This window comes from Lepidochelys kempii, chromosome 1, assembly GCF_965140265.1.
Source record: "Lepidochelys kempii isolate rLepKem1 chromosome 1, rLepKem1.hap2, whole genome shotgun sequence".
Taxonomy (NCBI): domain Eukaryota; kingdom Metazoa; phylum Chordata; order Testudines; family Cheloniidae; genus Lepidochelys; species Lepidochelys kempii.
In genome coordinates this window covers 155,674,758-155,691,866 of record NC_133256.1, presented here as the reverse complement: position 1 = coordinate 155,691,866, position 17,109 = coordinate 155,674,758, and the positions used below count along the sequence as shown (strand labels likewise).

Here is a 17,109-nt window from a genome sequence, read left to right as displayed (position 1 = left end):
AATTCAAATTAAGTTAAAAATGCACAAAAACAGCTCTTAGTCTTATTTAATAAAAAAAAGTTAATCTTAAATATTCTGGAAACATAAGAAAAGTTTATCAAAGTTTATTAAAACATGTTCTGCATTTAAAACTGATTAATTAAATAAAGGAAGTATTATCTGGAGTTAGTGAATTGAACTGATTATTTTTGGTCACTATGTCCTTCAAGATTTTAGAACTAGTAGATCTCATCCTCTCACAGCTGGAAGAGGAAAACAAGCTTTCCTGTTGTTTCAACTCACAAATGGTTTCTTAACTTTGAATGAACTAGTTGTTGAATTGCTAGGTGTTAAACTGAAATGAAGAAAATATTCTCTCTGCAACTGCAGAAGAGTGTGCTGCTGTCAAAGCTGGTTTAGCTTGTCAACAACCTCAGGTTCTAGATGCTTAGCCTGTGACTTCCACCAATTCAATGGTTTGACTTTCTTTCAAACTTGACAGCAAATATGTACTACTTGATATATTTGTATTTAATTTGTTATTTAAATAGATCATAATAAGTTTAGACCTTAACACAAGTTGTCATTTTAAAATTTAATTTTAAGTAGGTTTAAAAATAAACTTGTATTTAATTTAAATTTAAAAATAATATTTTTTAAAAATTATCACTTTTTATCCAACCTGCATCGATGGCAGTCTATGTAGTCCCAGGTCTTCCCCCAGAGACTATCACCAGCATGGAATCAGGAGCAAAGATAGTTGAGTAAGTTGGGATGAATTGGGGTTGAGGAATGACAGTATGAACAGAGTGGTAAAGGATCCCATAAGTGGAAAGAATACTGTTGACAATGGAGATCATCAAATTAGTGGAGGGGAGGGAATAAGGGAACAATTTTGCTTTAATAGAATCCCATCCTTTTGTGCTGGATCAAGATAAATATGATTTTATCCTCTGATCTGAACAAGAACATGAAAAGACCTGCAGAGGGCTCACAGACGGCCTTAAGTATTAGCTATCTGCACATGAAACTGTTTATGATAAACAAGTACATATAGCAACCCTATGATTCCATTTAAATATTAATTGATGCCCTACAGAATTCTCCTCAGTTGCATCAAATCCCAGAAGTTCTTCAATGCACAACAGATTGCATTTCTTACAGTGCAAGTGAAACTTGTCTAGGGGGTTGATGAAAATGGGATTTGGAAGCAGTTTGTATCATCTGAATTTCAACAGTTCAGGGACTAAAAATGCTGTCTGAGACCTGTCATCATTTGTAAGGAACTATGGAAATTCTGGGAGAAGGATGATCTTATGATTAAGGTACAAAGCTGCAAGTAAAGAGGTTTGTGTCCAATTCCCAGCGCTGTAACAGAACACCTGTCCAAGACACTTAACCTCTCTATGTCTGAGTTTCCTCATTGAGAAGATGATAATATCCAACCATGTGAAGTACTAAAGTAAAGAAAAATTAATTAATGTATGTAGATCTCTATATCTTAGATAGTAGAAATTCTAGAAGTGCAGCCTATTATTAATAATTAGGGATTTCCGAGGGAGTTAGACTTGGTCTTCAACTTTCTTTAACTCTATACATGAATTATATACATTATTAAACACAAAACTCTCTGGATTATGGCAGAAAGCAGTCATACTGTGTAAAGGAGACTTGAAGTCTTTGTATTCTGTTTCCATTTTGTTGTGTACATAAGTTCAAGAAAGACTCAATATACTTGAACATCTTCCATGGCAATATTTTCAAACACCATATGTTATTGTATTTGCACTTACTATCTTCTCAGCCATCACCATTCTCTAAACCAGTGGTTTTCAAACATTTTTTCTGGGGACCTAGTTGAAGAAAATTGTTGATGCCCACGACCCAGTGGAGCTGGGGATGAGGGGTTTGGGGTGTGGGAGGGGGCTCAGGGCTGGGGCAGAGGGTTGGGGTGCAGGCGGGGGTCAGGCTCTGGGGTGGGGGTGAAGGCTCTGGGATGGGGCCAGGCTGAGGGGTTTGGGGTGCAGGAAGGGGTTCCGGGTTTGGGGACGGCTCAGGGCTGGGGCACAGGATCGGGGTGAGGACTTACCTCTGGAAGCTCCCGGTCAGTGGTACAGCCAGGGTGCAAAGGTAGGCTTTCCACATGTCCTGGCACCGTGGGCTGCGCTGCGCCTGAAGCGGCCAGCAGCAGGTCCAGCTCCTAGGCAGAGGTACACAAGCAGCTCTGCGCAGCTCTGGCCTGCAGGCACCGCCCCTCCCCCCCCAGGTCCCATTGGCCAGGAACTAGCCAATGGGGGTGCGGACCCGGTGCTCAGGACAGGGGCAGTGTGTGAAGCCCCGTGGCCCCCTTGCCTAGAAGCTGGCTGCTTCCAGGACGCAGCACGGTGTTGAAGCAGGTAGGCGCTGGCCTACCTTAGCTAGGCAGCACTGCCGACGGGCCTTTTAATGTCCTGGTTGGCGGTGCTGACTAGAGCCGCTAGGGTCCCTGGGTGCTGAGCAAGGTGACCCGAACTTTGAAAAACACTGCTCTAAACAGTCCTCACCTGGGCTATATATTGTGATTTTTTTTTTAACCTCTTGAAATAAAGTCTGGTAGTGGATATATTCACTTGTTATTGAGATAACGTAAGAACCAATGGAAGAGGTCTTTAAATATAAATATTAATTACAAAATGAACTCAACTTCTGCAAACACCTCATAGCTCAGCCAAGGAATCCAAACTACAGGAGGTGTTTGGTGGTGGTTGATGTCTGTGTTTGGATGGGGAATTTAAAGGGAGGGTTGTTGAGAGTGCCATTTTGTTGGACATTTTGGGGTTACCTGCAAGTTTTTGTTTTACTGTGTGAAAGGCACCTTTTAAAAATTGGAATACTGTAAATAAAAATTAAATAATTACACTCAAAATCCTTCACACACACAAAATCCCTCACTGAATACACTGGATTCAGCCTAACTTGTCTAATTGGAGCCTTTCTAAAGGCAACAGTTGTAGGACTTCTGAAGCAGACAATTGAAAGATAAGGTATATTCTCTGGTTATACTTGCATGTACAACTGTTACAGAAGGAGTTACTGCGAATAATGGACAGGATAATGGAAAGAACAATACCTGGTTCTAGCAGCTTAATACTGCTAGTACATAGTTGTAAGGATTTACCCTGTCTGTTTCACTCAACCAAGAAATGATTTGACTTAGTAATACTGTACGTGAAGAGACTTATTTCTTTATGCACTAATGATGAATCTGTACCTGCCCTCAACTTAGGGATTGGTTTCTGTGTAAACTGGAAGAAACTCAGTTATTTGAAAAACCTGTTTCTCATATAGTCACTCTAAATGGGATCCAAGAGAACTCATGAGCAAAAACAAAAGAAGCGGTTGATACCAAGTGGAACTAGAAGAGCTGTGCAGATGCGCTCAGGCCTCTGAAGCTCTTTGTTCGTGCAGAAAAGCCCTGGGGAAGTGGCTTTACAGTTATGCTGCAAAATGGTGTGTGCGCCTCCTTGTTTAATACTGACATTTTACTGCAGGATCACTCCCAATGGGATTCTCTACTGCCACTGGCAAGTTAGGAGTATGAACTGTTAGACTAGTCTCAGCATTCTTGTTCTGAGTGGCTGCCAGGTCCAATAATGTAAATGTGATCTTAAAGAAAAAAAATAGAATACAATTGAAAATAATCACTACTCTTGAATAATAATTGTGTGTTGCAAAAGTATTCCTGTCAAGATAGCCACAGCTAGTGATGTAACTGCTTCGTTAAATTGTATGCATGGTAGGAAGAGTGGGGAAATTGCAACATTGTGGATTGTGAGTTTAAGATTTGCCTCACTGTATTGGACCACTGATCCAAGCAGTCAATCCTCAGAACTCATTGTCATGGGATATTGTGAAGACCAAAAGTGTAACTGGATTCAAAAAAGAATTAGATAAGTTCATGGAGAATAGGTACATCAATGACTATTAGCCAAGATGGTCAGGGACACAATCCCATGCTCTGAATGCCCCTAAAACTAATTCCAGAATCTGGGACTGGACAACAAGGGATGGATCACTCAAAATTGCCCTGATCTGTTCATTCCTTCTGAAGCATCTGGCACTGCCCACTGTAAGAAACAGGATACTAGGCTAGATGGACCATTGGTTTGAGCTAATATGACTGTTCATATATTCTTATCCTGCCAATTGCACTGCAGCATAGGATGAAGGAAATATCTATATCTTTTATGACTATTATGGGTACTTCAGTTTACCTGCATGATTTTATGGCTACATGGAGTTGAATCAAAAGGTGCTGTTAGGAAGAACAAGCAGGTGACAAAACAATGGTCAGAGGTAAGATGCTTTTCGGATAAACTTGAGGGGAGTAAGAAAATAGTGGCTGGATTATTAAATGGGAAGATGCTATTTTCAGGCGCCAGGCAAAGTTACATAGCTGGTTTGCCACGGCTGAGGGTCTAAGATCAAGAGAACACTAAACAATTAAAAACTTGTCCTCTAGCAAGGGAGGGAGGCTCAGACCTCAGTCTGTTCATGGAGAGGCAACAGACTGACCCGCAGTCCCTGCGGGATGGGTCTGGGGCAGGTAGGCTTGCCCAAGCTTTGAGAAGAATGAAAAGCTTTAGGTAAGAGCCAGGCTTTTTGTTGTTTTTAACCCTTTTCTCTCATTGCTGTGTACTGTTGGGTGGATACGTTTGTTTTGGCAAAGCTGTTTTAAGTCGCATTAATCATCTGTTGGTCACAAGCTCCTGGAAGAAAGTTTCTTGCATGGGCTAAATGCAGTTGGGTCTGTCATGTTAGTGCATTGGGAAATGGAGGCTGTAACACAGAGACCCAGTTCTCAAGTGGTTGAACTGCTGGGTTCCACCTTGTAAGAGATGAAGAAAGCAAAGCCTGTCACCTGAGGGTGCACTTGTGAGGTAATGGAAAGGGATCAAAGGCCTTAGCTCTCCCTGTAACCATGCCAAGTGGTCAATACTCAAATCTTTTCCCGAAGGAAAGCAAAAAAAAACCAACCCCTCTCTGCACCAGATCAGTTGGGCAGTGTGTACTCCTTTCCTCCTTTTTCCATAGTTCACTTGTATTTTTACAGAGAGCACTGTAATGTACCTTGCCTGTCTTGCATCTTTCTTATTAAACAAATCTCCAATTGTTTTTATGGTAATATATATATATATATATATATATATATATATATATATATATATATATATATATTCTATCTCCACAGAAAATGGTGTTTAAATGAAACCGCACTTCATTCAGATTTAGAAATTACAGGTGTAGTTTACACATTTTGACCCATCCAGTTGTCCTAGATGGATGCTGTATTAAAATTATAGGTAACAGCAGTAGACACAAAGGTGTCCAGCATCCTGCTGAATCTGCCTTCTGAGTTTAAAAGCTCAGATAGTACCAAAAGTCAGCATCTCTCTTTAATGGGAGGGGATCAGAGACGTGATGTCTGACTTTGGGAGATAATTGGCCGCATACGCCCCATAAGTTATTTGTGTATTTGAATTACGCTTGCAACTTGGTGTTGGAGGGAAGCTGTTTGTTCTACATTACCCTTTAGGTGCCCTGTGCATTAGTGCTCTACTGCAGTATCTCTGTAAAAGGTAGGCAGTTTGCAAGGTCATGGGAGTGGGGAGAGGACAAATGTCATAGCTACTGGAGCTGTTCTCAGTCCTGCAGCCTGGGGGGAAATGGGATATTCATGGTGGGTCTGTGTTGTGGGATTGCAGATATGGTTGGAGATAAAGGGAAAGAAGAGATTGTTGTTAGTGGGCTGCTGTATGTATTTTCTTTTATTCATATTATAAGGTGGAGACTGTTGAGAATTGCTGCAAATTGCTCTAAGGAAACTGTTTTCTCAGTGTCTACTGTACTCAATGACTATTAATACACTGTTCCTAATTATGGTAAATAGTAATCCCTGTTCACTTCCCAATGTAAATTGATCGGTAGGGAATTCACAAAGCACCCCTGGCTGACAAAGTAACATTTCTCAATTAGTCTTTCACTGTCTTATCTGGCTGGCCTACAGAGACAGGAATGCAGAAAAGTAAACTCTGTGTAACTGGGAAAAATATTGTATGACTTTAAAGCCAAATAAAGTAGAGATACTATGGAAGATTCTGAGCCCAGTATTGAAATCAGTATTAATCAGGTGGGAGAGAAAATTGGATTCTTTTGGATTCCCGTCTTTTTAAGATTAAATAAAAGTAAAATAATTATACTTTACAAAACATTGTAACCCTATAACCCTATCCCTGAATCTTCTCTATCCCCAAAAGGTGCAGGGTGGAAGCAAAGCCACTTTTTAGCTACTGTTCTTATTCAAGTAGTGCCCCTATGGGTGCTCCACTTAAGGTATGCCTGTGCCCCACTCTGCTTTGATCAGAGATTTTCCTTAGCAGTGCCCGTTTGGCCCGCGCATGTGCCATTGATATCCTCCTGCCTGCACCAAGGCTATATCAGGCTGCACGAGCAAACTGCCCTCAGTTCCTTCTCATCCGCCTTGCCAATTGCTACTCAAGGGTTGGTCATACCAAGAGGTATTTTCTGCCACAAGGACAGCACTTTCTCTGTTCTTGGACTTTGGTCTTCAGTTGAATGTGGAAAAATCCACACTGACTCCTGTTCAGAACTTGTGATTTACAGGGGAATCCCTGTATTCCTTAGCATCCAGGGCCTTCCTTTCCATGGACAGACTCATGATGAGCATGTCTACACTTGCAGATGTAGAGCACTTTGAGTTAAACCTGCCTTCAGAGAGCACAGTAGCTTGACAAAGCCCTGGCTGGGATGATTTAATTGGGAATCGGTCCTGCTTTGAGCAGGGGGTTGGACTAGATGATCTCCCGAGGTCCCTTCCAACCCTGATATTCTATGATATTACCAAACCTTAGCAGAACCAGTCAAGGGAGCCCCCAGACTTCAGTGAGAAACTGTACTCAACTTCTCGGTCACGTGGCGGCTTGCACCTCCATGACAGAGCATGCAAGGTTATGCCTTTGCTGCTTCCAGGGTGGCTCAGATCAGTTTACTTGCCAAACAGATATAGTCTAGACAAGCAAGTGTCAATTCCCCAGCTGGTGAAGCATTCCCTACACTGGTGGAAGGTCTATCACAATGTAGGGGGTGAGGGTTCCCTTCCTCCAACTGACGCCAACGGTAACCGTGACCGCAGACACATCTCTGTTAGGATGAGGGGTGCACCTTGACACTTAACGGTGCAGGACAGATTGTCACCCCAGGAAACCACCCTTCACACCAACCTGTTGGAGCCCAGCACCGTCAGAAATGCATGCTGTAATTTTTTGCCTCTTATCAGGCACAGGTATATCAAGGTCATGATATACAACATGGCCTGCGTGTTCTATATCAACTGGCAGAGAGGAGTGAGATCCCTTTCCCACTGCACCAAAGCGTTATGGTTATGGAACTGGTGCATAAAATATCACATTGGAATTTCAGCAATGTATCTTCCGGGCAGACAAAATGTCACAGCCAACATTCTCAAAAGGTGTTTTTCCCAAGACTATGAATGGGAGTTGGATCCCCAGGTCCTGGTCGGCATTTTTCAGATTTGGAGGTTTCCAAATGTGGACTTCTTTGCCACTGCGGTGAAAAAAAAAAGTCATCTATTTTGTTCAAGGGTGGGTTTAGATTGCAATTCCTTGGAGGACGTCTTCCTTCTTCCCTGGATGGGGAAGCTGTTTTATGCTTTTTCACCCAACATCTCTGATTCTCAGTGGTGAACAAAATCAGATAGGTCAAGATCAGTCATTCTAATTGCCTCAACGTGGTAAAGACATGCATGGTTTCCTTACCTGCTCCACCCAGCTCTTTATCCACTGGCAAATCTTCCAGTCATTCCCCAACTTCTCTCCCAGGCCGCCAGTGGAAGGCTGCTTCCCAATCTGAGCATTTGCTGCCTCAAGGCGTGGCTCCTCAATGGTTTGCTGGGCTCAGGAGTGAAAGTAAGTCTAGGGACTTACCGGTACAGGGCTGGGCTGGGGCTGGCTCTGGCCCCCGGAAGGGGCGGGGCCTTGAGCGGAAGGGGCAGAGCTGGGGGTCAGAGCCAGCCCTGGCCCAACCTGTACTGGCAAGTGCCTCCTTCCCCTCCCTTCCCCCCTGCCAGGGTAACAGCAGCAGCTGGGGGCTCTGGCAGCGGTTTAAAGAGCCCTGGGTGGTAGCGGCGGCTGGAGCTCTGGGCCCTTTAAATCATCCCTGGAGCCTGTCGGAGCCCTGGGGAAGCGGCGGCAGGTCTCCGGGGATGATTTAAAGGGTCCAGAGCTTGGCCGCCGCTACCACCCCAGGCCCTTTAAATCGCCGTCCCAGCCCCACCGCCGCTTCCCCAGTGCTCCAGCGGCAGGGCTCTGGCAGCAATTTAAAGGACCGGGGGCTCCAGCTGCTGCTGGGAGCCGCAGGCCCTTTAAATTGCACCTGGGGAAGCCAATCCGGCCCAGTACGGCGCACCGGCTTACTTTCACCTCTGGCTGGGCTACAGTCATCCTCTTCTGCAAAGGTACAACACATATTGCTAAATAGTAGGAGCCATCAGACTGTAGAGGACTGACTTGCCCATGTGACTTCAGCTTGTAGCTGTGATTCTACACAAGGGGTGAGAGGGGTTTCCACCCACAAGAGAGAAACTATATAAGCCCCTGGAAATCCCTCCATTTTGTCTTCAGCTGGCTCAAGAGATAGCCTCTCCACCCCAAAGGATGCCTGAAAGAAACTGGAACAAAGGCCAGTAAGTACAGGGGTGTAAGTGATTGCTAGACCCAAACTAGAAGGAGGCCAGTCTGTCAAAGAAGCTTACTGGAACATCTCTGAGGGTGCGATTTACCTGCATTTAGTTTCCTACTGTATTAGGCTTAGACATGCGTGTTTTATTTTATTTTGTTTGGTAATTTACTTTGTTCTGTCTGTTATTACTTGGAACCACTTAAATCCTACTTTTTGGATTTAATAAAATCACTTTTTACTTATTAATTAACCCAGAGTAATTATTAATACTTGGGGGGAGGGGGGCCAAACAGCTGTGCATATCTCTCTATCAGTGTTATAGAGGGCGAACAATTTATGAGTTTACCCTGTATAAGCTTTATACATCTTATATACCGGACTCCTTGTTGTTTAAATAGTAGGAAAGATTCTACCAGAAATACTTACTTTCAAAAGTGGAGAAGATTTAATCACTGGGGTGAATTCCAGAATGCTGTCCCTTAATCTGCCTCGCTTCTGCTCATTCTGGAATACCTGTTGCAACTAAAAAAAACCAGGATTGTCACTGAATTCCCTGAAGGTTCATCTAGCTGTCCTAACAGCTTTTCATACCATTATTGAGGGGCTCTCCCTGTCTGCTCACCTTGCAACCACAAGATTCTTGAAAGGTCTGAGAATTTCTTCCCACAAATGAAAGTCCCTCCCCAGCCGTCTGTGAATGTGGTTCTTAAAAGTCATATGAAGTCTCCTTTTGAACCAATGGAGACCTCCTCCTTATTGAATTTGTCTATGAAAACAGCCTTCCAAGTGGCTATTACCTCCAGAGTTGGAGAGATTGGGGCATTAACGGCAGGCTCTACTTTCACAATATTTTACCAGGATTAAGGTTTCCCTAGAATCGCAGGTTTCTTCCCAAAGTGTATTCTGAGTTTTATCTAAATCGGGTCATTTACCTACCAATTTTCTTTCTGAAACTGCACAATTCCAACAGGGAGACTGTTCTCAATACTCCAGATGTCAGGAGGGCATTCTAGATATAACTAAACTATTTCATAAATCCCCTAGACTGTTGGTTTCGTTTGCAGACAGATCAAAGGTTCTGCCATTCCTAGCCAATGGCTCTCAGAATAGATTTCTGGGTGTATTATACTTTGTTACAGTGCTGCCAACAACCCCCCACACCCTTCCCCCAGCTGCCGTGTCAGCTCATTCAATGAGGTCACAATCTACGTCTGTGGCTCTACTTAAAAAGACCCAATTTCTGAGTTCTGCAGAACTGCTACATGGTCTTCTGTACATCCCTTCTCCCGACACTATGCCTTAGTGAATGCCTCCAGATGTGATACAGCAGTTGGCAGTGCAGCTCTTTCCTTTGTAATGACCTCTACTCCAAAGCTCCCCACCCTGCTTATGGGGATACTGTTTGGGAGTCACCGGAAGTGGAACGCCCATAGGGACACTACCCAAAGAAGAACGAGAGGTTACTCCCCCTGTGCAGTAACTGTAGTTCTTTCAGATGTGTGTCCCTATGGGTGATTCATTACCTGCCCTCCTTCCCTCTGCTTTGGAGTTTCCTTCTGAGACTCAGTGGTGGACAAGGTACTGAGGGCAGTTCGCTCGCACAGCCTGATATAGCCTTGGTGCAGGGCACGAGCATATCAACAGCACATGCATGGGCCAAACGGATACTGCTAATGAAATTCTCCAATAGAAGGTACGTGGAGCACACATGCACCTGAAGGGGAGCATCCATAGGGGGACAAATCTCGAAGAACTACAGTTACTGCACAGGGTGAGTAACCTCTCTCTGTTCTCAGGGCTGCAATAGCATTCACTGTATTTGCAGTCCTGAAGTGCACTGGGGCACAGTGAACCCCAGCAGAGCTGGGCTCTGTGCATGCCCGTAGTACAGACTCCCTAAATCAGGCTTTCCACATATAGAGGAAGCACACAAATTCCCCCTGAGGGAGGGCTTCCAGCAGCCGCCCCTGATGGAGCAAGATTTGCCTTTTTGTGTCTATAGTATTGCAATGTACTGATCTGATTGACAAATGCTAGAACATCCTAGATTTGGTGCAAAGCAGAGGAAGCGTAAAAACATGACTCAGCCATTTTATCAGTTGAAAACCTTCACGGTTATTACTTGGCATTTCCATTTTCTAGTAGTGGTTTGTTTCTGATCTTAAACGGCGCACCCAAAGGGAGGGAGCCGTGTTGCATAGTGCAAGGTAATAATTACCATACTAATAACTGTGATGACGTACATGATCATCAGCTAACTCTGATATGCTTATATGAAATGCAAATTGAAATTCTATGAGTGATTATGTGGAGGGAAAAAAACAGATTTTTTTGTTGTTGTTGTTGTTCTGTCTGTACTGCACTTGGAAAGACAACAGATAAAGGAATGATTTTATCTTTAATCTTGGAAGTGGGAAAGGGCTTGCTTATCATTGACAGTAATTTGTATACTAACTTGAAGAATGTTCTAATGAAAAGACCTGAATCCATTGCTGTGTAGGGAATCAGCTGCTCAGTGTCACAGCTCAGGAAATAAGGTGATGATACTGTAGACGTGAAGTATATTGTAGCACTCAGGCTGTCAGACAATTGTATCCTGGAAACAGGGTTTGTTTGTTTTTATAATTATGTTGTCCCTTCATCAGATTGTTAGAATTATTGCTAAGAAACAGAACTGTATGCCTGCCAGAAATGGAAACCTTTACAAATACATTTTGTTTTAGAATTCACCTTTTTTCTTATAGGAAAAATTGAGGGGCAAGTAGAGTGGGTCTTCCTAAAACAATCTTTATTCAACTTACTTTGATTTATATGTAAAAATCTAAGATAGATAGCATTGATCAGTTTGACATGTTTCTCCCTTTCCTCTGTTACGTTTCCAAATGTACTTATGTCTGGAAAATTAAAACCCCCTCAAGTCATTTATAGTACAGAAGGCAATGAGACATATTCTAGGGATCTGAAGGAAGCACCTGACAAGTAGGAGTTGCAATAGTTTGTGTTAGTCAAGAAACCAGCATCTTTAGTACAAATGCTGGGGAGTTATAAATAGCAGCATGAATTAAATGAGTGAAAAATGGAAGTGTTTCATCAGTTCTTGGCTGTTGGCGTGTACTTTATTTTTTTTAATCATAGGGAACTACAGTTTTAAAATATATATATGCTTAGCACTTTGTATCTTCAAATCATTTCATCACCATTAACCACTTAGGTCAGGGGAGCTAGCGCCCTCACAATGGAAATATTGTGGGGGCTCTGCCCCTGCATAAACTTGCATATGCCTGGGGGGGAAGCAGGAGACAAGTAGGACCCAGAGAGGCTGGAGCAAGCCACCGCAAGGGCTAGGGAGCAGGGAACAGGACCCGGAGGGGCTGGAGTGGCTGCTGCAGGGCCCAGGATTGGGCTGAAATGCTCCCAGGATCAGGTAGGAACCCCTGGGACCCAACTTCCCAACTGGAGCCAGCTGCCTGCCCCTCACCAAGTTTCTGTACCTCCCCTTAGTCCCCCTCCGATCTGTCTGCCCCCCATTTCCAGGCACTGACATAGGTCCAAATCAGCCAAACATTCATACTCATGTGACTTTACCCATTGAATTCAATGGGATGTAAAATTATTCCTATACGTAAATGTTGGCAGAATCAGGCAAAGACTGGGGTGTCATCTTTGCCTTCTAGGAATAACTCCCATGTTCATTTTCTTTGCACACAACCAGGGTAGCCCCCGTGGCTTCTTTTTCCTGTGTGCTCCTTTCCTGGTCACGTTGTATGTAAGTGTGCATCTGTTTTGTTAGGTTACAGAGCTTAATTAATATCCTGACAGAGAAATACCTATTTCTTACCTCCTGTCTGGAGGAAAACTTGTTTTTCACATTTGCAGGTGATTAATACCTTAATACACACTTTAAAACATATTTTCAGTACACATACATAACTCCTTACATAGTATCTATATGTCCAGCTCACAACAATATTAAGGACCAGGGTGACACCGGCTTTCCTTTTAGACTTCACATAATGTTTTTTGGTGAACCAAAATGTACATACTGTACCAGTTCCTGTAACCCCTTGCTAGTTGGCATTAAGGGCTTCTTGGGTCACAAAGCTGTGAAACGGAGAAGATAACTGACTTGCCTAAGAGCTGGAATTAGAATTTGGGAATACAGTAGAACCTCAGAATTATGAACACCAGAGTTACAAACTGACCAGACAACCACACACCTCATTTGGAACTGGAAGTATGCAACCAGGCAGCAGCAAAGACCAAAAAAAAAAAAAAAAAAAGGAAATACAGTACAATACAGTGTTAAACGTAAACTACTAAAAAATAAAGGGAAAGCAGCATTTTTCTTCTGCATAGTAAAGTTTCAAAGCTGTATTAAGTCAATGTTCAGTTGTAAACTTTTGAAAGAACCACAATAACATTTTGTTCAGAGTTATGAACATTTCAGAGTTACGAACAACCTCCTTTCCTGAGGTGTTCGTAACTCTGAGGTTCTGCTATACTTGATTGCCATGTCCATTCTTAGTCCGCTAGACCATACGGCCTTTCTTCGTGCAACACTGTTTTTTCTAAAGTGAAATTTGTCATAGCGGGAAGGTCCCACTCAGTGAGTGGGCCACTGCGCTACTCTCTAAACAAAGCAGATGCATAGCACGGCTGCCATCCTCTCTGTGCTTCTGCAGTGATGGCCTTTTGTGCTTGTTCTGAATAGGTCAATGCGGAGAAGAAGCTTTGGGGACAGGCCATGAAGGGATCAATGGATCCACACTTACACAGGTGTTAGGCACTCCACTCATTTGGCCCAGAGGGGCAACAGCCACTATTCCAGTTCACAGTCAGGAACAAGCAGCTGTGGAGGTGCTGCGGTGCAGCCTGCCCTCAGATTGGGAATTTTTTATTTTTTTATTTTATTTTTTGGTCCCATCACAAAGCCTTGTTACTTGGAGTTTGTGTGAAGAAAGGTGAAATTCGGCAGCAGCAGCCAGAATAATTTTTCTCAGATGGTTAAAAGTTCTAGTTAACTAGATTCTTACTTAAAGTGGTTTGCATCATTGGCTAAATAACGATTGCCCCGCTGCCAAAAATACCTGAATAAAAGAGGCTGGTGGTTTTCCTCTTCCTGCTGTCAGACAGAGAAATAACACTCTCCGAGATTTCTTTTCCAGAGGTTGGTAACTTTAGTCTCAATGAGATTTTCTTTTCTCTCTCTTTCAGGACAGTTATTCTGAGTGAAGGACCCTGCAAAGCCTACTAAGTGGTTATCATGGGCTTAATTGCATTTTTGAAGACCCAGTTTATAGTTCATCTCCTCATTGGGTTTGTCTTCGTTGTGAGTGGGTTGATCATTAACTTCGTCCAACTATGCACACTAATCCTCTGGCCTATAAACAAGCAGTTTTATCGCCGAATAAACTGTCGCCTTGCCTATTCGCTCTGGAGCCGTGAGTATACTATGATGGGGATGAGGTCGTAAAAAATTATTGAGTAGAGTTTTGGTAAATCCTGAGGCTGTTGATTAATCGCAGCTAACTCACTCCATTAACTCAAAAAATTAATCATGATTAATCACACTGTTAAACAATAGAATCCCAATTGAAATTTATTAAATGTTTTTGATGTTTTTCTACATTTTCAAATATATTGGCTTCAGTTACAACACAGAATACAAAATGTACAGTGCTCGTTTTCTGTTATTTTTATTACAAATATTTGCACTGTAAAAATGACAAAAGAAATTGTATTTTTCAATTCACCTCATACAAGTACTGTAGTGCAATCTCTTTGTCGTGAAAGTTTAATTTACAAATGTAGGTTTTTTTTGTTTATTACATAACTGCACTCAAAAACCAAACAATGTAAAACTTTATAGCCTATAAGTCCACTCAGTCCTACTTCTTGTTCATACAAACAAGTTTGTTTACATTTACATTGGAGATAATGCTGCCTGCTTGTTATTTACAATGTCACCTGAAAGTGAGAACAGGCGTTTGCATGGCACTTTTGCAGCTGGCATTGCAAGGTATTTACGTGCCAGATGTGCTAAACATTCGCATGCCTCTTCATGCTTCGGCCACCATTCCAGAGGACGTGCTTCCATGCTGATGACGTTCATTAAAAAAAAATGCGTTAATTAAATTTGTTACTGAACTCCTTGGGGAGAGTTGTATGCCTCCTGCTGTTTTATCCGCATTCTGCCATATATTTCTTGTTATAGCAGTCTTGGATGATGACCCAGCACATGTTGTTCATTTTAAGAACACTTTCACTGCAGATCTGATAAAATGCAAGGAAGGTACCAATATGAGATTTCTAAGGATAAATACAGCACTCAACCCAAGGTTTAAGAATCTGAAGTGCCTTCCAAAATCTGAGAAGGACGAGGCGTGGAGCATGCTTTCAGATTTCTTTAAAGAGCAGCACTGCGATGCGGAAACTACAGAACCCAAATCACCAAAAAAGAAAATCAACCTTCTGCTGGTGGCATCTGACTCAGATGATGAAAATGAACATTCATTGGCCCGCACTGTTTCGAATCATTATCTAGCAGAACCTGTCATCAACATAGACACGTCCTCTGGAATGGTGGTTGAAGCATGAAGGGACATATGAATCTTTAGCGCATCTGGCACGTAAATATCATGTGACGCTGGCTATGACAGTGCCATGCGAATGCCTGTTCTCACTTTCAGGTGACATTGTAAATAAGAAATGGGCAGCATTATCTCCTACAAATGTAAACAAACTTGTTTGTCTTAGCGGTTGGCTGCACAAGAAGTAGGACTGAGGGGAGTTGTAGGCTCTAAAGTTTATCACATTTTCTATTTTTGAATGCAGGTTTTTTGGTACATAATGCTACATTTGTAAGTTCAACTTTCACGATAAAGAGATTGCACTACAGTACTTGTAATGGGGGAATTGAAAAATACTATTTCTTTTGTTTTTTACAGTGCAAATATTTGTAATCAAAATAAATATAAAGTGAGCACTGTACGTTTTGTATTCTGTGTTGTAATTAAAATCAATATATTTAAAAATGTAGAAAACATCCAACACTATGTAAATAATTGGTATTCTATTATTGTTTAACAGTGCGATTAATCACAATTAATTTTTTTAATGGCTTGAGAGCCCTAGTAAATCCTGAAACATATTGGAAAAGAGCATCAAGTTAGATGACCACCACACCTACGTGTAACTTCATTGACACTCCTAAAGGACTGGCAGGTCAAACCCGTCAATGATCCCCTGCTGCCCTGTCTGATGGGAAATGAGTACACTTTCTCTTCTAAATATCTTCTAGATTCCACGCAGAAATCTCTGTTAATGCAACTTTAAAAGGACATAGTCTTCCTCTTCTTGTGCCCTATGTTTTGTCTGCCTCGTCTCCTATCACAAGCAACTCTTTGCCTTTTCTTCCACTGCCCCTTGTGCTTGGCCCTGTGAATGGTACTACGTTGCTCTCAGGGCCATCCTTAGGATTTATGGGGCCCTACATAGTATTATTAAACTGGTGCCCCTATGCTCCATTGTAGGCGGTCCCCAGCCGGTGCCACTGACCCCAGTGTGTCAAGGGGGTATAGCCACTACCCCTGCCCGTCGACTCCCAGAATCCCCCCCATTGCTGACACACACCAAGCTTCGTACGCAGCAGACGCAGTGGCAGCAGCTCAAGGCAGGCTTCACGCTGTCACATGGGGGCTGCATCTTGCCAGAGCCCACGGGCCACCTGCAGCCCCTAGCCACTCCTGGCTCCCCACGAGCATTCTGACAGTAATAACAACAATAATACGTGTGTGTGTGTGAGAGAGACAGAGACAGAGCCAGTGTGTGTGTGTAACTGTGTGTCTGTGTGTTTGAGACTGTGTGTGTATGTGACAATCTGTACTGGGGGACTGTGACTCGTGAGAGACAGAGTGTATGTGGGTGTGAGAGTCTGTGTGTGAAAGAGACTCTGTGTGTGTGTGTGGGTGTGGGTGTGTTAGGGAAGTGTGAGAGACAGTGAGTGTACTGTCACTTTAAGTCTCCCCCTCCCTCCCTCCTCAGCTTGGCTTTCCCCCTTTCCCCCGCTGACTCACGTGGAAGTTTCACTCCTCCTGTCCCGGCCCCAGACCGAGTGGCGCAAGCAGGGTCCAGGGAGGGACTCTGCTCTGGGCAGCGGTGGGCCGCACCGTCAGTGACCGGCCATGCTGCCCTGGGTTCCCCAGGGCTGGGGCGGCAGAGCCGGGGGCTGGAGCCCTCGGCCAGCCAGCTGAGGAGCAAGTGAGGGAGGGGGCAGGGTTGGGGGTGGGGAGAAGCCTGCCGGCCCAGCGTGCGGGAGGGGCCGGAGAAGAGAGGATTCCAGCCTCCGCCAGCGTGGGGAATGGTTCCCCAAAT

The 17,109-nt window shown here is 43.4% G+C and overlaps 1 protein-coding gene across 2 annotated transcripts in view; it reads left to right on the top strand.

The window, feature by feature from the left end:
* Positions 1 to 17,109, top strand: part of AGPAT3 (1-acylglycerol-3-phosphate O-acyltransferase 3) — a 131,970-nt gene that overhangs the window by 90,509 nt on the left and 24,352 nt on the right. The window contains exon 2 of one of the 2 annotated variants that reach the window (XM_073359240.1): positions 13,951 to 14,177. In XM_073359240.1, the coding sequence (XP_073215341.1) occupies positions 14,000 to 14,177 (178 nt within the window). In that variant the 5' untranslated portion in view covers positions 13,951 to 13,999. Of the gene's footprint in view, positions 1 to 13,950; positions 14,178 to 17,109 lie in introns of those variants that run through there. The other variant, XM_073359250.1, reaches the window with a different exon arrangement.